Genomic DNA, 21989 nt, shown 5'->3' with positions numbered 1-21989 from the left:
AATATGCTAACCACAATAAGCATGAGTTGAAAATTAACTATTCTTTTATTCTCACTACTAATTCTCCTTGTTTTTGTTCTCGTTGGGTACAGGGCTGTCCCCTAGGGGGCGTCCTAAAATTTTGTGGGGACAGTATTTGTCCTGTAGTTCTCACACTGGTATCAGAGTGTTTTTTACATTGTGAGAAACATATTACTTCATTATTTTTATTGATATTAGTAGAGTACTTTAGAATAAACGACTTTCCCTTTTTCACCTTTATATTATTAGAATATTACATTGGGGGTTTTTCTTGTTTGTTTGTTTGCTTGTTTTTTGTATTTTTCCAAAGCTGGAAATGGGGAGGCAGTCAGACAGACTCCTGCATGCACCCGACCGGGATCTACCCGGCATGCCCACCGAGGGCGATGCTCTGCCCATCTGGGGTGTTGTTCTGCTGCAACCAGAGCCATTCTAGCACCTGAGGCAGAGGCCACAGAGCCATCCCCAGCACCCAGGCCAAACTTGCTCCAATGGAGCCCCCTTTGCGGGAGGGGAAGAGAGAGACAGGGAGGAAGGAGGGGGGGGGATGGAGAAGCCGATGGGCGCTTCTCCTGTGTGCCGTGGCTAGGAATTGAACCCGGGACTCCCGCACGCCAGGCCAACGCTCTACCACTGAGCCAATCAGCCAGGGCCAACATTGGTTTTTTTTTAATTATTTGTGTAAAATAGTTTACATTATCTATGAGTTTAATTCCAGGAGAGTTAAAGTGGTGTTAGATTTTTATTGTAAATACAGGGCATTGAGTATGGCAGGATTGAGTACCTCTGTTTATAAGATCATTAAGCTTTGCTTGCTTTTGCTTCCACAAGTTCTAGGATTCTAAGAGGACACATACAAATAAAAATAAGCTGGTGTACATTGATTTCAATGATCGGGCTTTCTTTCATTTTTATTTTCTTTCACAGTATTTTCTGATGTATTTTTCTCAATTTCTTGATACCGAAGCCTACAACCTCACCCACATCTATCCCTCCTGTTTTGTTTTGTTTTTTTAAGGAGTTTGGCTTTATTTATCTATTTATTTTAAATTTTTGTTTATTTGTTTCCCTTCCCCTTTGGCAATCATCAGTTTGTTCTCTATATCTATGGGTCTGTTTCTATTTTGTTTATTCATTTGTTTTGTTTTTATAGATTCCATGTATAAGTGAAATCATATGGTATTTGTCTTTGACTTTTTTTTTTTAGATTCTATTTATTCATTTTGGAGAGGAGAAACAGAGAGAGAGAGAGAGAGAGAGAGAGAGAGTGGGGGAGGAGCAGGAAGCATCAACTCCCATTTGTGCCTTGACCAGGCAAGGCCAGGGTTTTGAACTGGCGACCTCAGCATTCCTAGTCGACGCTTCATCTGGTTGATGGTGGTTGACTGTGCCACCACAGGTCAGGCTTTCTCTGACTTTTTCACTAGCATAATACCCTCCAGGTCCGTCCATGTTGTTGCAAATGGCAAGATGTCTTTTTTTTTTGTATTTTTTTGTATTTTTCCAAAGTTAGAAGTGGGGAGGCAGTCAGACAGACTCCCACATGCACCAGACCAGGATCCACCAGGCATGTCCACCAGGGGGCGATGCTCTGCCCATCTGGGGTGTTGCTCCATTGCAGCTGGAGCCATTCTAGCATCTGAGGTGGAGGCCATGGAGCCATCCTCAGCAAGCACCCGGGCCAACTTTGCTGCAGGAGGAGCTTTGGCTGCAGGAGGGGAAGAGAGAGACAGAGAGGAAGGAGAGTGGGAAGGGTGGAGAAGCAGATGGGCACTTCTCCTGTATGCCCTGACTGGGAATTGAACCCGGGACTTCCACATGCTGGGCCAATGCTCTACCACTGAGTCAACTGGCCAGGGCTCATTCTTTTTGATTGCTGAGTAATATTCCACTGTGTGTGTGTGTGTGTGTGTGTGTGTGTGTGTGTATGTATATATATATCACTTCTTCAGTACTAATTCTGAAGAAGCATTGAGACATTCAGAGCTGGTGGGCAAAGTATTCATTTATGCATATATATCAAGTGCCTCCATGAATAAATAATAGTTATAAATAATGAGTTAATAAACAGGAAGAATCAAAATTAACCTTCACTGAGCACCTATTATATGATGAACATTATTATAAGCACTTTATTATACATATGAACTGATTTAATTAAGCCAATGAAATAGGTACAATTATTATCTCCATTTTTTCAAATGGGGAATCTGAGACATGGAGAAGCTAAGCAACTTCTTAAACAGTAACAGGGTTCATTTAAACCAGGCAGTCTGGCTTCAAAGCTCATACGTCTACCCACTCTCCTATGCCTCTTGAGATAAACAGACAGCCCTGGCCGATTAAAGCTTTTAATCCGTAGAGAAGACATATATACAATAAATCATTTCATTGCAGTCATAAATGTGATAGTGGCATATATGGGTTGAGCAAGGGGCAACCAATCACCTCTTTGGGGACTTCAGGGAAATTTTTACTAGGAGGACAAGATAGCAGCAGTACAAACGGGTGCACAAAAGCCCAGGAGCAAAAGTGAAGCTGTTGTGGTCCAAGAATGGCCAGTACCATTCTTTGCTCTGAGTGGCTGGATGTAAGATGCACAGAAGGAACACAGTGTGATGGCCTCGCTCAGGTGGGAAGGAATCAGATCATAGAGTACCTGATATGGCATGCCAAAAAGTTTAGTTGTCGATTTAGGGCTTTAAAATTTATTGGGGATATCATTGTTTATGTTTTTGTCTTGTTTTGCTTCCCTGGTAGTAATGAATTTGGGGGTGGCACGCTCATATTTGCTTGCTAGAAAGATAGCTCAGGCTGCAGCACAGAAGATGAATTGAAGAAGGGCAAAGTGAAGACAGAGAGACAGTTTGGAAGCTGTTGCCAGAGACTAAGAGACTTTGCAAGAAATGATCAGGACCTATATTGGGCGATAGGAGGAATGGAAAGGATTTTTGAGCATGCAAATATGTATATTTTTAAAATTCTACAAACCTACAATAAAAATTGCTTAGAAAAATGGATGAAATATACATATAGTCAATTAACAAAAGAAGAAAGCAAATGCCCCTCCAAATGTATGAAGAGATATGCAACCTAATAATGAAGGGAATACAAAATTTAAAAAATAAGAAACCATTTTCACACTTCAGATCAGCAAAAATAAAAAAGGATGACAATATCAAAGTTGGAGTGGACATGAGGAAAACAGTGCCCTCATATATGGCTAGTGGGACTATAAATTAATTTAGCCATTTATGGAAAACAATTTGGCAGCATATAATACACTTTATAATACAAATACCCTATGACCCAGCAACATCCCTTCTGATTATATAACCCATAGAAATTCTTGCACATGGATGTTAATGACAGCACTGTCTGTAATGGAAAAATAAAATGTGGTATATGAACTGCATACATAAATAAAATGTGTATGTGTGCACATCTTTAAAACCATACAAAACAATCCTATATATATTTTTATGGCCAAATATATGGGTATTAAAAAAATAATAAGGAATTTGAAACATGAAGAACTATTGTGAAAACTACAATAGTAGAAGGAAAAGAATTAAACTATGGATGTTGGTTAGAAAGGACTCAGCTAGCCTGACCAGGCGGTGGCGCAGTGGATAGAGCATCAGACTGGGATGCGGAGGACCCAGGTTCGAAACCCTGAGGTTGCCGGCTTGAGCACGGGATCTCTGGCTTGAGTGTGGGATCATAGACATTACCCCATAGTCACTGGCTTGAGCCCAAAGGTCACTGGCTTGAGCAAGGGGTCACTTGCTCTGCTGTAACCCCCGGTCAAGGCATATATGAGAAAGCAATCTATGAACAACTGAAGTGCCACAATGAAGAACTGGTGCTTCTCATCTCTCTCCCTTCCTGTCTGTCTGTCCCTATATCTCTCTGTCAAAAAAAAAAAAAAAAAAAGAAAAAAAGAAAGGACTCAGCTACTTCTTTAATGTTTTATTATAAAAACAAAAAGGAAAGAGGAGACATAACCAGACAAAATGTTAACACTTGTGTGTTCGGAGTGGGCATATATTTTTAACAGAGAAGAGAGGACACAAATGATATTTATAGCCATAAAATCACTAAGACTTGGTGACTGATAACAGGTAAGGGCTAAGGGTAACAGAAGGGAGGAATTAGTAGGACTCCCAGGTTTCTGGCTTAAGTGACAGGTGAGGAGAGATTCACTAAGAAATATAGGAAGGGTGCCTGACCTGTGGTGGCACAGTGGATAAAGCATCAACCTGGAATACTGAGGTCGCTGGTTTGAAACCCTGGGCCTGCCTCTTTGAGACACATATGTCAAGCAATCACTGAACAACTCAAGTGAAGCAGCTATGAAGTGATGCTTGTCACTTTTCCCTGCCTCCTCTCTCTGTAAAATCAATAAATAAAATCTTAAGAAAAGAAATACAGAAAGAGAGAGCATCAAACTTGGAGGTTGGGGAGGAAAAATAATGAGTTATGTTTAAGACACAGTGTTTGAAGACCCAGCAACAAATGTTGTGCTACCAAGTCTCTGTCAGGCAACATAACTCAGTGGCCTCCACGTTGCCCACAAAGCACAGGAAGAAGCAGGGGTGGCAGTGCGAAGTCCTATGGAAGGGAGATGAAGAAATGAGTAGAGGCTGACAGAGTGGCAGATAATCTTGCAAGGTCCTCATTGAAAGCAACTAATATAACACTTAGCATATAACACTTAGCATAACTTTCATCTAAAATCAATAGTCCTTTTATGAGATACATAGATAGATGATAGATAGATAGATAGATAGATGATAGGAGTGTGTCTTTGTTTTTTGTTTTTTTTTTTAATTTTATTTATTCATTTTTAGAGAAGAGAGAGAGAAAGACAGAGAGGGAGAGAGAGAGAGAGAGAGAAGGTGGGGAGGAGCTAGAAGCATCAACTCCCATATGTGCCTTGACCAGGCAAGCCCAGGGTTTCAAACCAGCAACCTCAGCATTTCCAGGTCGACGCTTTATCCACTGTGCCACCACAGGTCAGGCCAGGAGTGTGTCTTTGAAAAAATAATATATGTACCTGGCAAATATAAGTAATGCAAAAACACAGAATATGTGTACACTGTAGCATACACCATTCTGCAACTTAATTTTTTCACTTAGTATATCTTAGAGATTATTTCATACCAGTTTATATTATTTGTAGGTGTTGAGAATTCAGCTTAACTACGCCACAATACTGCTGCATCCATTTTGTGTAGCCAAGGAACCTGCAGGGGCTTTGAACGGAGACTAACCCTCCTGCACACATGCCTAGATAACACTCTGCAGAGTGACAAGTAAATGTAAGTTCTGATGTGACTTCCCAACAGCGCTATGATAAAGTCTTCCCTGCCTCCCAAGACCTTCTCCTTGTGCACCCCATAATAAGACCCCTGTGGAGCTTATCAAAACCCGGTTACATTAGGTTTGAATTGACCAATCCAGCCATAGCTGGGAACCCCAAAGTACCCCACCATAGACTATAATATAATAAAAGTATGTGCCCCAGGTCCTGCTGCCCGTCTCCTGCCTGCAGCCTTCCTTGACCTCCCCTGCATGCTGTATACTTTCTCTGGGATCTGAGAGTGGAAAACTTCTCTATTTCATTTCCCCTTGTGGCCTTTTGTTGACCATGGGCTCACCACCTGTCAGTCCCAGGGCCCTACTTAACAAATGTTAATTTAACAAAGTCACAGCAAGGAACAATAGCTAAACCTTACAGTTACTACATCCCAGGCACTGTTCTAAGTGCTTGACTTGTATTAACTTATTTGAAACTCACAAAAGTTTGAGGCAGGTACTATCATCATTCCCTTTTTTGTTATTACTGTTTCTTCCTCTTTCTTTTCTCTTCTTTCTTTCTTTGAGAGACAGGGAAGGAAAGAAAGGGAGGAGAGAGATAAGAATCAGTTTGTAGTTGTTTCACCTTAGTTTTTCATTGATTGCTTCTCATATGTGCCTTGAGTGGGGGGGGGGGGGAGCTCAAGCCGAGCCAATGACACCTTGCTCGAGCCATCAACCTTGGGCTTCAAGGGACCTTTGGGACCATATCTATGATTCCACCCTCAACCTGGTGACTGCATGCTCAAGCCCATGAGCCTGCACTCAAGCCAACAACCTTGGGGCTTCGAACAGCGTCCTTAGTGCCCCAGGTCAATGCTCTATCCACTGCACTACCACCAGTAAGGCTCATCATTTCCTGTTATAGATGAGGACAGACAGTAGCCCAGCACAGAGAGTTTTAGGTCACTTGCCCAAGGTCACAGTTCTGCTAAGTGCCAGAGCTGAGATTTGAATCCAATCCAGGCAGTTGAACCCTAGGGCCTACACGTTTAACCACAACACATCCTGTAGTCTAACTCAGGTTTCCTAACCGCAGCACACTTTCTACTATAAGGATGTACCATAATTTGTTTAACTACTCCCCTATTGCTAGACTACTTAGTTCTCTTTCAATCTATTGCTCTTGGCAGTGCTGCGGTGAATATCTTGATATATCCACCTTTGTGAATATAGAAATATATTTCAAAGGGCATTTGCTGGATTAAAAGATATATGCATTTTATTTTTTGATAGATTTCAGCCATCCTGCAAACTACCTTTAACACTCCTCTGGGCACCGAAAGTACTATTTTCTGACCTTTGAGCTCCAAGAGACACTTGCTTTAAGTGAGCACGATCTCATAGAACTATAGAAACAAACAAATGCGAGGGTATATTAAAGACGCCTAGGGGAGCCCAAATAGGGGGCTTCAGGCTTTTACTGCAGCTCCATAGCATGTCTCACCCCACCACTCCCAGGGTCTGATGCTGAGGGAGGAGGAGACATTGGGTTTACATTCCCACATGGAAATGGTGGCCTGGAGAGGCTGTCCCCACTTAGTGGGGAATGTGCCCTCTGGTTCTCCCACAATCCTACCTCGCTGCTCACTGAGCCTGAGTTCCAGGTGTCATTTATCATCATGCTTGTGCAAACACTGGGCCAATACCACCATTTCCTGATTTGTAGGAATGTGATGAAGATTAAATAGGTCGGTAATCATAAAGTGCTTAGAATAGGGCCTGACCCAGTAAGGCCCAATAGGTGATTGTTGTTGAGAATTATCTATCTGATCCCAACTCTCTGTAGAAGTTAGGAAAATGGGCCTGATTTACAGTTAGCCCCTGCAGGCAAAGTGTGAGACCCTTCTTTGTATTTCTTAAAGCCAGACATTTAGAATTTTCTAAGAAATCTCTTGATTTTAAAATATCAATTACCATCTCTTAAAAAAAAACTCTTTGGGAGCTAAAAGAACATCTTCAGGAGGCTATCTTATCATGCATGACATAAGGGGTTCAGTATTTTGGTGTTGTTGAAGGTTTCAGCTTAAGGATATTAAGGATAATGCTGATAGGGAATGACTCGGAAGAGGCAGGTCAGAGCCTGATTAAAGAAAGACCCTATGGGTCATGATAGGTGTGTTGAATTCTGGGAGGGGCATGACAAAGGTGTGAGATCAAAGTATTATCCTTTACAGACTGTCTCCAATTCCAGGTGAGGTTTTATGAGGGGCAGGTTGAACAAGGGATACAGATCTTTCTGCATCTTTTGCATTATTCCCCCTTCTCTCCCATTTCTCATCTGAAGTCTCTAGATTACTGAGAACAAGATGGGACCTGATAGGGCCACTTTAGCTAGGGCCAAAAGCCACTTCTTCCCATCTTGAAGCTATTTACAGCACAAGAAGGGTAAAAGCAAGCATCTTGTATGTGTGTGTGTGTGTGAGTGTGTGTGTGTCTGTGTGAGTGTGTGTGTCAGAGACAGAGAGAGTCAGAGATAGGAACAGACAGGAAGGGAGAGAGAAGAGAAGCATCAATTCTTTGTTGCAGCACCTTAGTTGTTCATTGATTGCTTTCTCATACGTACCTTGATGGGTGTGTGTGCGCGCACGTGTGTCTACAGCGCACAGACACCTTCCTCAAGCCAGCAACCTTGGGTTCAAACTGGCGAGCCTTGCTCAAACCAGATGAGCCCCACGCTCAAGCTGGCGAGTTCGGGGTCTCAAACCTGGGTCCTTCACGTCCCAGTCTGACGCTCTATCCACAGCGCCACCGCCTGGTCAGGCAAGGCAAGCTTCTTGGAGAGACATCTCCCTCCCTCTACAACAGTGGTTTTCAACCTGTGGGTCGCGACCCCGATGGGGTCACCTAAAGCCATCAGAAAATACATAATGCATATCAGGTATTTACATTCCGAATCATAACTGTAGCAAAATTACAGTTATGAAGTAGCCACCAAAATTATTTTTTGGTTTGGGGTCACCGCAACATGAGGAACTGTATTGCGGGGTCACGGCATTAGAAAGGTTGAGAACCACTGCTCTACAAGCTACCCACCCCTGCACTCCTGGAGGGTATGGCCTGCCACCAATACACAGAAGTATGAAATATGAATACAGATTATAGCAACAACTTTCAAATGTTTCCACCACTGCCCACAGTTGGGGCCACAGAAATACTTTTTACATACAACTGAAGAAGTTTTGCAAACCAACACATACTCAAATCCTATGTGCAGTATACCGATATTCTCTACTCCATTCTCTCTCTGCTTTTTCTCTGTGATCTGTGACCCACTGCATCAATTTCAAAACCCTCTAATGGGTTGTTAACCAAGTTGAAAAAACACCTGATTACAGGCTGGAGTCCCTACAATCAATATTTCCCAGAATGTCTTACTTCAGATGTGTGAGTAATATCTGTGCCTACCACTACTAGTAAACAAGATGACTCCAGAATAAATAGGGGATATATATATATATATATATATATATATATATATATATATAAAATTTTTCTATTTATTATTTAATTTAGTTTTTACAGCTGCTTCCATCTGGAAAGTTATCACTTTTCAAGTGATACTGACTTCCCACTTATGGAAATAATTTTAAGTTTTCTTTTAAATAAATATATTTAAGTTTTTAAAAATGAACTAAAGAAAAATATTAAATAATATAGTGTAGGAAAAATCAAGTATGTCAAAAATCTCAAATATGTTACTCATGTTCTTAAGTGTGGGAAACATTATCTTGCACCATTCCATAATGAAATAACAAGAAGCCTACTTTCCTAAACATCAGATCTACTTTTGCAGAGTTTTACTAATTACTCCCAGGAAGTTTAGGTTACATGACATGCCATTATATCACATTTGACTTTTCCCCGGCGGCCCCTTCAAACCAAGCCAGGGCTTTTCCCAAGCATTTGTTGGGCAGTTTTGAGTTCAGCATGCATTTACAAAATGATTTGTGTAGATCTTGAGATGGTGGAGCTGCTTTCCCTTCTTCAGATCACCATGGGGTCTTTCCTTCTCTGTCAGTCTCTCCAGTTAATTATTTCCTGTTTGTCTGAGTCTATTCCTTATCCCCTTCCCAGGTGACCTCCACCCTCCCCTTCACACATTCTCTTGACCACCCGCAGGCAGCTCTGCAGCAAACCCATCTTTGTCTCTGTCTGCCTTAGCCCGTCCTCCAACAAGAGCCTTGGACTTGATTCCAGGGTGTAGCAATCGCAGAGCAAAAAGATGCCATTACTGTAAAATTACAAGTTAGTTTTAGAGTTCCGTTCTTTTTAGAGACGTTCTTTGTTCTCTGTAACTCTCCTAACCTTTTGTTCTCTTACTCCCTGCTGGATAAGGTTCTGTGTGAGACAATCTGCACAAATTTTCTCTTTTTGTGACTGCTTGGGATCTCTAGCATCAGCCATTTCTCAGGACTCCCACATGCAGCTTGACGCTCCCAGCAAACTTGATCTGCGCTTCACGCAACACTGTTTCTGTTGCTGCCCCATCCTGTCCCATCAAGGCCAAAGTAGGAGCTCCTTCTATTGTCTTTAACAACTCAAAGTGCTAAACTGAGCTGAGCTGTACCTCATAGAAGCTTCCTGGCATAGAAACCACTCCATTCTTGTGGTCTTTGCTTCCTCATCCCCATGCCCCAAAATCTTTTCCAACTAGACTTTTAAGGTCATCCCACATTAATTTCTCCAAATTGTTTTTCAAATCCTGCTAACGTTTTGTCTTCACAGATTGAATTCAGTCCTGACTACTTTATCACCCTCTCACTCTAGCCCCACCCCAAGTTTTTTCTCCTCTTGTCTCAAGTGCAAATACATGAACTCTTTAACTTCTTGCATCTAGTTTACAACGTCCTGCCATCTATTTCTGGCCCACTACAAATTCATGTGTAAAAAGCCCTTGTATTAATACTGTCAGGCTCTCAAGTTAATTATTTCCTGTTTGTCTGAGTCTATTCCTCATCTCCTTCCCAGGTGACCTCTACCTGTGTACACTCACATTCAAAGTGGGAGAAGGTGTTTATAAACACAAAATAGATTGTTCAGCACTATTTGGGGAGGAAATAAGAGCCTTAGAGATTCCGGCTGTTCTGGTTAGTATGTTGAGCGTATTTCACCCTGCATTCCAAATTTGTATCATTTTCAAACACGGCTTAAACAAAGAAGAGCCTTGATGCTTATTATGGATTTAGATAACTACTTCCCTGTTAAGAACAGATTTTTAAAATTGTGTTTTCATTATGATTCCATCTCCATTTATTGATCAAGGGATTTCTTGCCTCACTTAACTCCCTAATCTGTTGCTCAGATTAAGAAAATGTGAAAACTATTGTTTGGTAGCATGAATATAGACTTTAAAGTGAAACCTTGAAGGCTGGATGATTCAAATACTATAATCCAAGAAAAGCAACCAATTGATCATGCAGAACGCGTTTTCCTGTATTACTCATTTTTATGGACTGAGCATGCAATGAAACGAATCAGATTAAATGCTTTGTAGATGTGCTGTTATGGAAGCAGAAATTTACTAGTATAAAAATACTCAACGAAAGCACTAATACGAGAAATGGGAAATAATACACATAAAAAGCCCGTAATAAACAACGTATGTCATTATTCATTCAACACATTTTATACATCTATTATGTTCTTTTTTCACGTGAGGAACAATGCTAGGTATAGTAACTTCTCAGTTATTAGGAGCAGAAATGCCCCTCATTTTAGTATTTCCTTTCTTGCATCACTACTGCCTGGTTTATAGATAGCTGTGTAAATGTATTTTTGGATGAATGTGAGACCTGTACATTCACTGTTTATCTTCTACCCTCCACTTCGCCACCTTGTTTTCCACTTTATTCCTCATTAATTCTTCCTCTTGAAGGCTAATTGGGAAGGAAAGGAGGTGAACTTAAGGTCAGTCAGGCATGCTTACCTACCAAAGCAGTTAAATTTCAATGCAATAAACTTTAAAGACCTGTCTAAATTCTTTTGTGTCATTCCTTCAGAATGATTGAACAGGCCTGCCAATTAAAGTTTGGACATCTTTAGATTGATTTTTTGGTTAATAGTTATAAAAGTATGTGTCTTGTCTCTGGAAGATTTTGTAAGTCTGGGACTCAGTCTAAACAACAAATAAGTAACTGTACATTGCTCAATATGAAAGACTGAACTGTTCAGTCTACATTGCTTATCTCTTTTACGGTTTACAATTACTCAGGAAAGTAGAATACCCATTTTATAGACAGGGAAACTGAGGGTCAGATACTCTGGACAGTCTCTGTAAGGAAAACCTTGGCTCTCAGTCTCCGAAGGAGAGGCATTAGCAAAGGACAGTTGGAAAAGGCTGCTGGCGGTTTTTACAAAAACTATGCTGTCCACACTTAACATGGGTAATTGAAACCTGTCCCTATGTTCCTTTCAAAAATCTCCAAGGAACCTGGCTGCAGAGACTTCATGGACAATTAATTTCTTTCAACCACTGAGAAACAAAATGCTTTTGTGGAGTAATGTCTTTATTTTGTTTCAGTAGGTTTGTTTTTTTTTTACTTTCTTAAAAAAAAATGCACCACAGCACTTAACAAGAACCCTCACAAAATGGACAAGTCTTCATTTAGATTGGTCTGTGCAGAATACCGAGGAATTGATGACAGCACCAGAGCACTCTGGCCTAGGATGTTACAGACCATGTAATGAACAGCTGAGGATTTCTGAGCTTGGCGACTGTGTGACACAGGAGCCCAACTGTTGGCCATCCTCACTAAGGGCAGCTGCCGCTCGAATTTGCTTTCGCAATCATCGCCCCTTGCTCTCGACCGGGGTGGGGGGGTGGGGGCGCGGGCTGTCGCCTGCTGCCGCAGCGCCCACGGCAGCCCGCTCTGTCCCACCCCCGCGCGCCCGCCAAGGCCGACGCTGCCAGGACCGGGCAGCGCGACCCACCCACCCCCGCGCGCACGTGACGGCGGGCAGTTTTCCTTCTCCCTTCCCCCTTCCTAAAACTCCTCCTCCTCCTGAGAGGTTGCGGCTTTTTATTGCTCCATTACTGGAATGACCGCCGCGTCAGCCAATCTGAACCCAAACATTCAAGCAAGACCCGCCCCCCAATGTTTGTCAGGTTCCTTCCCGCTCACACAGGAGTCACTTCCGAAGAGAGGGAACCGCCATGAAGAGAGAAGGGGTTGCCGCCCACCTTTGCTCCAACAGCCTCCCCGAGTCCCAGCAGCAAGACGGCAACCACGCACCCAACTTCTCCAGCCACAGCTCATGCCGCCGTCGCCAGCGGCGCCGACATGACAAGGCGCTGCATGCTCGCTAGGCCAGGTTTCCCCTCCTCCCCAGCCCCAGGGTCGTCGCCCCCGCGCTGCCATCTGAGACCCGGTAGTACCGCCCCTGCTGCAGCGGGAAAGAGAACAGAGAGTCCTGGGGACAGGTACCGTGCAGAGGGCTTGAGAAGGGGCCGGGTCGCGGGGGCAAGGGTATGAGGGCGGATGGCTTTTCAGTTCCCGCCATCCTCCGCGAGCTCTGGCCTCGGCGTTTTGGGGCCTGGCAAACCTCCGCCCCGCCTCCGCGCGGGGCTTCTGGGAGTTCGAGTTTCCTTTTCTGTAGTTGGGACGCTGTCCTCGGTCTAGTGACCAGAGCCCGGATGGCTACGGAGATCCCGCTTTAGGTAGAACGTGCTTTTTGTCGTTTATGATAGCTGGACCCGGAACCCTAACCGGTTAATGCATATTTAGGTGGTTTTCTGTACTTTGTCAGTTCTGGTCCTAGTGGTTTAATAACAAACCTTTTTTCTATATTGTGGGTGAAATTATGTAAGATGTATGAGGGAGACCCTTCCACGAATTACTTTATAGTTCAGTATAAACGCTAATTCATACTTAAAAGAACATGCAGATTTGGAATGTGATATATTTTATATTTTCTCCAGTAACTTCTTTCCAAGAGGCCAGTTTTTATGTAAAGGTTTGGTGGGAGCTATGTAATGAGATGGGCAGTTTCCTCAAATGACATCCTCTGACAATAAAACATGTTTAAATTCTCTACACACTTGGTACTGTCTTTTTTATTTTAAGTTTAAAAGCTTGTAACATAAGTTTAACAATAAATTTATCTTCTGCTATTGCAGTACAAGTCTACAATCCCTTAATTGTGAAAGTCAGAAAGCTGTGAAAACCAAAAGCTTTCAATAAGTTTGGCATCATATCTTTCTTGACCGCCAAACCTAAAGAGAACTAATGGAAGACTGTGTATGGTCTTTATCTCATTAATGTAAATATTCATGTTTTGCTGGAAAAATATTAATGTGATTGCTTACAAAGTGCAATATTAGACCCCACTGGGGGGCTTTATGTACTGTATCCAAGTTACCACCTTATCTATTACATTCAGAATTCTAAAATACATTTGGTCCCAAAAGTTTCTGATAGGGTTTGTGAGCTGTTATATTTTTAACTACCTGTAAATAAGTAATAGACAGTTCTGTGCATATGAACTTAGGGAACCATTCCTTCTTGAAAGTTACATTCATAGTTATTTGACAAATGCTGAGCATATTTTACAAAACCATTTTTCTCTCTGATGTAGTAACCGAAAAAGAGACAGGGATCTAATATTTTAGGGAAGAGATAGTGTTATTTTTAGTAATTAATGTAAAATTATAGTTAGTGTTACCTTGTTTTGAATTAACTGCTTCTTAATCCTGTCTCATCTCTTTCCTCAACCAATAACTAAAAGTGTCCTTACATCATCCTTCTCCCCTTTACAGAACCTCTAGCATTTCTTTCTTGACCCTCATGTACTGAATTTACCTAGTAAGAATTTATTTTATGAAAACAAATGAATAGATTCATCCTTCCATCACTCATTCAATTCATAACCTCTTAGCTTTTCTACCAGCACTTTATACATTGTATACTCAGTAAATCATTCAAGATGGCCATTGCTATTTTAATGTGACCAGTAAAGTGTGCAAGATGAAGAAGAAGCTTATCCTTCATGGGACTTGGATTGTTCATTTTTTCTCTAGCATTCCAACCTATTAGTGAATAAATGATTAGGGAAACACATAGACTTACTGTTACTTTCTTTCAGTAAAATGAATAAATTTTAGCAAAATTTACCAAAAGTTGATTTTTTTGCTTTACACATAACATTCCTCTTTATGTAGCTGACAAGTAACTAAATATGTGATAAAATCAGAATACAAATTCTGATAACATGGTCCTGTTTCATTTTGTGTCCACTGAAGGATACAGAATTCCTTAAAAATGAAAACAATTTGGTTTTTGTTATTCCTTACTTAACTTCCTTTTCTCTTTGTTTTGTGTTTTTACCAGGTAGTGTGTTATTTTTGTAAATATCTTAAAAATTCTTAGATAAAATGAGATTTTGAAACATACTTGTGAAAACTCATTCCAATTTCTGCTGTTAGATTAGCATCTTACTGAAGATATAAGAGGGTATTATATGGTTAATACTTGATCCTTTCTGTTTTTTGTTCAACATACTCTTCAGCTGCCTTCCCAGACCAGCCAAATCACCCATATTACCATTCTACCATCTACTCTTGTTATGAGTCTGTTAAGATTTTACTGTTTCTACAATCTCCATTATTCATTCAGCAAACATCTATTAACCATTATTTTGTACCAATCATTGCAATTATCAAAGAATGGGATCAGCTCCCTCAAGATCTTTTTTTTTTTCTTCAAGATCTTTCATTCTGTGTAACTGAGCTTTTCAGTCCTAGGAAGCACTCTACCATTCTCTGGATCCACACTTCAATCTTATCATTTTACTACTATAGGTTATATAAACCTCAGTTGTGTTTTTATAAATTTGATCCTACAAGAAGTGGTGAATTATATTTTTGATTTTTTATAATCAACTCAGCAAAAGCATTGCTATTGTCAGAATTTGATTAAACTGGAAGGTGAAATCCAGCCTATATTCTATAAATCTACTAGTGTTCTCCACTTACTCTGAATTATTGAGGTTTTAATATTGCTTATGTGACTCCATATTAGTTATGCTTTTATTTTCAGGAAGCAGTCAGTTATAGATTTCTTCAAACCAACTTCAAAACAAGGTATGTATATTATTAATGAATTTTATTGTGGGATTTTTTTTTTTTTGGACAGGGAAATGAATTCTTAAATCTACTCTAAACTCATTACTTTGATTAGACAGTGTCCAAAATTAAAAATATAATGGAAATACAGTTTTTTTTTTACAAAGCTAAACAAGTTCTAAACATGATGAAACTTTTTTGCTGCTATACTTTTTAAAATTATTTCACACAATTTTTATAATGCATATTATTTTGATTACTTAAACAGTAACTTTATAGAGGCATAAGGAGCTTACATGATATAGCAAAAGGAAGGCTTTATGAAATTAAGGCTGTTAACAAATAAATCATGTCTTAATCTTTCCCCATAAAATGTGTATCATCATCTAAATAAGCAATTTAAAATTTTTCTGATTAATGTTTAAGTAATACTTTAAATATACAAAATGTATTCGTTTGTATATTTATAATAACATGCAATTTGTATGTGTTTTAATTGACTATTTAGACAGACATATGTTGGATTCTGCACAAAAATCAAACATCAAATATGGAGAAAGTGGTTTGTCCATTGCTGGTACAGAGCAGTTTGAAAGGAAACTATCCTCACCCAAAAAATGTAAGCGCAAGAGGGTGTCACCAGAAAAGAGCTCTATTTTAGAGGCTCTGATGAAAGGTGTTAAAAAGCACCCTAAAGATCGTGGTGTAAATGAGTCGTGTCGGCCTTGTGTGTCACTAACCACCAAATGTCCAAAGACAGTTACAAAGATGGTCTATGTTCCTCCTTCATATCGCTTGTCTAAAGAGATGAAGACACGCAAGCAAAAGCATCGATCACCAGAGAGAAGGAAGTTACTGTTCACTCAAGAAAATAGCAGGGAGAAGAATGATAGAGATAGAGACAAGAGCAATTCAGATTCCAAAAAGCAGGCCACAGTGACAGAAGCTGACATCTTCAGGAACACCTCCAGAAGTCTTAGCAGCAGGAGCAGCCTATCCAGGCATCACCAAGGAGAAAGCCCACTGGGAGCTAAGTTCCAATTGTCACTAGCTTCTTACTGCAGAGAAAGAGAACTAAAGAAGTTGAGAAGGGAGCAAATGGAGCAGAGAATCAACTCAGAAAATTCTTTGTCAGAAGAAGCAAGCAATCCTTCCTTAAAATCTTCCAGTATAGGAAGAAATTGTCAACCAAGGCAGGAACAAAGTAAACAGAATGATGTCAGACCTGGAAAGAGTAATCTTTCAAACCTGGTATGTGCAATAATTACTGAATTAGCTTGGCTACTGCATTATCCTATTTAGATACTACATTTAAAAATATTCCATAATAGTTATGTTGGTACCCTCTGTCCCTTTGTTAAAGAAATAACTGATACACAGATTTTGTAGAAGCTAGTTTCATTAGGTTTTTTCCAACTGTCGATCAAACTCAATTAAGCAGTGTTTCTTGCCCTTAATTTTTTTCAAACCAGAAACAAAGCTTTCTTAATCAGAAAAGGAAACATTCTTTTTTAGGCAAGTGTAGTCATTTTTAAATTAGGCTTTGCTAAAGGGATGTACTTGAGGAATGAAAAATTAAAAACAGCAGGAAGTGGTTTAGAACAGAGGTACTCAAAATGTGATTGCTGGACTAGCAATATCTGCATCACCTCGGAGCTTGTTAGAAATGAAAATTCTAAACCCCACCCCAGACCCACTGAACCAGAAATGGGAGGTAGAGCCCTGCAATCTGTGATCAAGAAGCCTTCCAGATGATTCTGATACACTTTAAAGTGTGAGAATCACTAGTTTATATATAAATCGTAAGTAATTGAGTGAGACTTAAAAAACTATCCAAATACATCTTAACCATCAGATACATATTTTGAGATTAGACCAAACTTAGATCAGCATAAAAGCTGTCCTTCTCTGGGAAATCAAGCTGTTAAGTGTTATGTGTTTCAAAGAGCTCTACGTACAGAGCAAATACAGGAAGATTGGGTAACAAGAAAGTGCTGTGTTAAAAAGTTGCTATTAAATTTGTAAGCCAGATAAACCAAACTGACATTCTGGGAGTAAATGGATATTATTGCATTGTATGTTGCCAGAAAATATATTTGTAAACTCTAGGGTTTGCAAGGAGTTTGATGCCTTTACCAGTGAGATTTGCTAATAAGATTTCAGTGTTTGGTATTGGCATCAGTACTTAAACAGAAGTATTGAAGAATGAATTGAATCCATTTGGCAAATATTAGGCTTACTATTTATCAAAATAATTGTACACTGCTTAATAAAATCTTAATCCTGAGTCTATAAATCTCTAAATTTGCATTCTGAAAACTGAGCTTATGGCATTTAATATTTTTATGTTAAAAATGTTTTATGATAAAACATAAGAATTAAATATTTAAAATAGTTTATTGAAGTTTGAATTTACCTCCAAATATACATTCACTTCATTCAGTCTAGAAACCTGTGTTTAAATGTTATGAAGAAAAATTCACATTCTTTGCTTTCCCCAACTTCTAATGAATTTTTTCTCATTATGCTAATAGGAAAATGGACATCTCTCAAGAAAAAGATCATCTTCTGATATATGGGAACTTGCTTCAGGTAGAATCAAAATTTATGAATTTTAAAATAAATTTGCATTTTATTGTCACTTTTTAAAATCAAAAATGGTTTAAATATACAGTTTCCTTCCTGAAGGTGGATTGAGTATTTCAGATTAGTTTAGAGTTTGGTATATTCAAAAAGGATAGTCTTTGAATTTATTACTGTGTATGTAACCTGTGGTTTGTCTTGACTCGTCTCCAGAGTTCAGATTGGTATTCAGTATTTTATGTCTGATTCGTTGGCTACAATTAAGAAGCATAATCTTATATTCCTGGAATTGTGGATTATTCTGAGGTCTTGGTATTAATGATGCTTTATATAAATTTGAGAGTGTTATTATCCACAGCAGTGTTTCCTGTATTTCAAATACAAAGATCCTTTTTTAGTATCAAATTTCAAGAACACCTACATGATACTAGTTTGTACTTTTAGTATGTAATAGCAAACAGCTACTGTTAATTCAGTAATTCTTCAAGTATCTTTATTTATTTATTTATTTTCATTTTTCGAAGCTGGAAATGGGGAGGCAGTCAGACAGATTCCCACATGCGCCCGACCGGGGTCCACCCGGCATGCCCACCAGGGGGCGATGCTCTGCCCCCTCTGGGGCGTCGCTCTGTTGCATCCAGAGCCATCCTAGCGCCCTGGCCATCTCTGCTCCAATGGAGCCTTGGCTGCAGGAGGGGAAGAGAGAGACAGAGAGGAAGGAGAGGGGGAGGGGTGCAGAAGCAGATAGGCGCTTCTCCTGTGTGCCCTGGCCGGGAATCGAACCTGGGACTCCTGCACGCCAGGCCAATGCTCTACCACTGAGCCAACCGGCCAGGGCCAAGTATCTTTATTTAACTAAAAAATAGAACAGTGTAAAATTTAAACACTGCAGAAATTTTTAACAGAAAATGAAAGGCTCCCAGAAATAACAACTGCTAATAGTTTTGTATATCAGATTTTTTTTTCTGCTATGACTGCAAACTTTGAAAAATGGATTTTACAAATTTCTACACTCATAATAGCAAATGTTTATTGAGCACATATGTGTCATGCCCTGTTCTGTGTCCTTTTAATTTGAACCTCACATCCATATAAGGTAGTTACTTTTAGAAATTTAAAAAATGAAGGTATAGAAATGTTTTCTGACTCACCATTTCTTAGGTTTTATGTAAAATTATGACTGTATTTTTTATATATTCTAGAGGTACATGCATTTTGACCAAGTGATCTCAAGTGTTAAAATCAATCTTCATCCAAAGCTGAAATATATTTTACCATCATAGGAAGAGCTTCTAGAATACAGGAATAAGTTTGAAATTTTATGTGTTTTTAAATTTTTATTTAATTTTTTAAAATAATTTTGGTGATCAAATCTTAGTGAATTTTAAAAATTAGTGACTTTGGACATTAATATTACAAGAACAATTTTCTCAGCCATGTGATTGTTCTTGTACTCACTATATTTCATATCTGTAATATTAAGTAAATGATCACTTTGCACTGAAGTAAATAGAAGAACAAAATATATATTTTTAGGCTAGCTCTGCCAGTACAAGAGGTGGCTAGTAATGGTGTTCTACCAAGCTGTTCAGCTTGGTTTTCCCTCTGATAATGACAAAGATATAAAAATTATCTTTAGTTCACAAGTTTACAGATTTCCTCAGCAATGACCAGAGTAGTTTTTGTTTTTGTGAGTTTTTGTTTTTCTTTAGTTTGAGGAAGAAGAAAAGTGATATGAGAGGCATCAACTAGCTCATAGTTGCATCAATTTAATTGTTCATTGCTTGCTTCTCATATGTGCCTTGGTGGGGGGGGGGGGGTGCTCAAGCAACTGCACCACCGTGGGTCAGGCCAGACAAGTTTTATTTATATAATCCCACATAATGACATTTTTGAGCACTTCATGAAAAAGATGCTTTCCTCAAATTTTCTGAGGCACACTTAAGATGCTTGCCTTCACTAATGTTTTTATTTCTAACATTTTTGCATGTTTTTCATAATCCTTATACTGTATTTTTCGCTCCATAAGACGCACCTGACCTTAAGACACACCTAGGGTTTTAAGGAGGAAAATAAGAAAAAAAATATTCTGAAGCCCTGGCCGGTTGGCTCAGCGGTAGAGCGTCGGCCTAGCGTGCGGAGGACCCGGGTTCGATTCCCGGCCAGGGCACACAGGAGAAGCGCCCATTTGCTTCTCCACCCCTCCGCCGCGCTTTCCTCTCTGTCTCTCTCTTCCCCTCCCGCAGCCAAGGCTCCATTGGAGCAAAGATGGCCCGGGCGCTGGGGATGGCTCTGTGGCCTCTGCCTCAGGCGCTAGAGTGGCTCTGGTCGCAACATGGCGACGCCCAGGATGGGCAGAGCATCGCCCCCTGGTGGGCGTGCCGGGTGGATCCCGGTCGGGCGCATGCGGGAGTCTATCTGACTGTCTCTCCCTGTTTCCAGCTTCAGAAAAATGAAAAAAAACAAAAACAAAAACAAAAACAAAAACAAAAACAAAAAAAAAATATTCTGAACCAAGTGGTGTGTTAAAATATTTAATAAAATAGCATATTTTTTGCTACATAATACGCACGGGCATTTTCCCCTCCACTTTTGGGGGGGTAGTGTGTCTTATGGAGCGAAAAATACAGTAATTATGGTATTATATTCTTTCTTAATTTTTTTTCTATTGATTTAAAGAGGGAAGGGGGAGAGAGAGGGGCAGAGAGACATCAACTTGTTCCACTTAGTTGTGCACTCATTGGTTGTTTCTCATGTGCTCTGACTGGGGATCCAACCCGTGACTTCTAGGTGCCTGGGATAACATTTTATCCACTGAGCAACCCGGCCAGGACAAATAGCAGGCTTACTATTTGTACTCTTTTATTTATTTATTTAAGTGAGAGGAGGAGAAATAGGTTCCCGTGTGCGCCCCAACCAGGATCTGCTGGGCAACCTCGATCTGGGGCTGATGCTCAAATCAGCCGAGCTATCCTCAGCACCCGGGCCAATGCTCAGACCAACCAAACCACTAACTGAGGGGGAGAGAGAGAGAGGAAAAGAGAAGCAGATGGTCGCTTCTCCTGTGTGCTCTGACCAGGGATCAAAACTGGGATGTCTGCAGGGCAGGCTGACGCTCTATCCACTGAGCAAACCGGACAGGGCCTGTATTCTTTTTTTTTTTTGACAGAGAGAGAGGGACAGATAGGAAGGGAGAGAGATGAGAAGCATCAATTCTTCGTTGTGATTCCTCAGTTCCTCAGTTGTTCATCGATTGCTTTCTCATATGTGCCTTGGGGGGCTACAGCAGAGCTTGAGCTACCCCTTGCTCAAGCCAGCAAACTTTGGGCTCAAGCCAGTGACCTCATGTTCAAGCCGGTTGAGCATGTGCTCAGACTGCAACTTGGAGTTTCAAACTTGGGTCCTCTGCGTCCCAGTTCGATGCTCTATCCACTATGCCACCGCCTGGTCAGGCCAGGGCCTGTACTCTTAATAAGTATACATTTATACTTTAGTTGATTGTCAAGAGAATATAAAAGATATGAGGAGTTTTCTTTCAATCTAGATAACATGAAAAATGTGTATCTTTATCTAAATTTTAATAATCTAAATATCTTGTTCATATTACTGTTATTACAGTTATCAATTATAATAGTGCTGTACATAATCACACATTCATTAATCACACTCAAGTTTGAGGATTTCAGAAATGTTGGTAACATAAGCATTTGGCTCTTTGGTCTTCCAGAGCCCTGTCCTTTGGCTGAATTCTGAGGTCCAACTTAATCCATCCCTAGTTTATTCCATAATTTGTTAATAACCAATCCCCTGTTAATGAGCATTTGAATTTTTCATTTTTTTATAGACTCAATTATTGTCTTATCTGAGTATTTTGTATACTAATACATATTTGAAATGTAAAACATTCTGTCTAAAGGTTGTACAAGGGGTGCAAAAAGAATCATGAAATTTTTGCAGTTAA

General features: G+C 40.0%; 1 protein-coding gene across 3 annotated transcripts in view; it reads left to right on the top strand.

The window, feature by feature from the left end:
- The first annotated feature begins 12405 nt into the window (after positions 1-12405).
- The window catches only part of SLF2 (SMC5-SMC6 complex localization factor 2), a 49789-nt gene continuing 40205 nt past the window's right edge, over positions 12406-21989 (top strand). For all 3 annotated transcript variants that reach the window (XR_010747605.1, XM_066354588.1, XM_066354587.1), the window contains exons 1-4: positions 12406-12805; positions 15420-15463; positions 15954-16696; positions 17980-18037. Coding sequence is in view for 2 of the 3 variants with exons in the window: in XM_066354588.1 (XP_066210685.1) it covers positions 12666-12805; positions 15420-15463; positions 15954-16696; positions 17980-18037 (985 nt within the window). In the remaining variant the exon portion in view is untranslated. The remainder of the gene's footprint in view (positions 12806-15419; positions 15464-15953; positions 16697-17979; positions 18038-21989) is intronic.

Source organism: Saccopteryx leptura, chromosome 13 (assembly GCF_036850995.1).
Source record: "Saccopteryx leptura isolate mSacLep1 chromosome 13, mSacLep1_pri_phased_curated, whole genome shotgun sequence".
Classification (NCBI taxonomy): Eukaryota; Metazoa; Chordata; class Mammalia; order Chiroptera; family Emballonuridae; genus Saccopteryx; species Saccopteryx leptura.
Note: the sequence above shows the minus strand (reverse complement) of the source record. Positions and strands in the feature narration are given on the sequence as shown.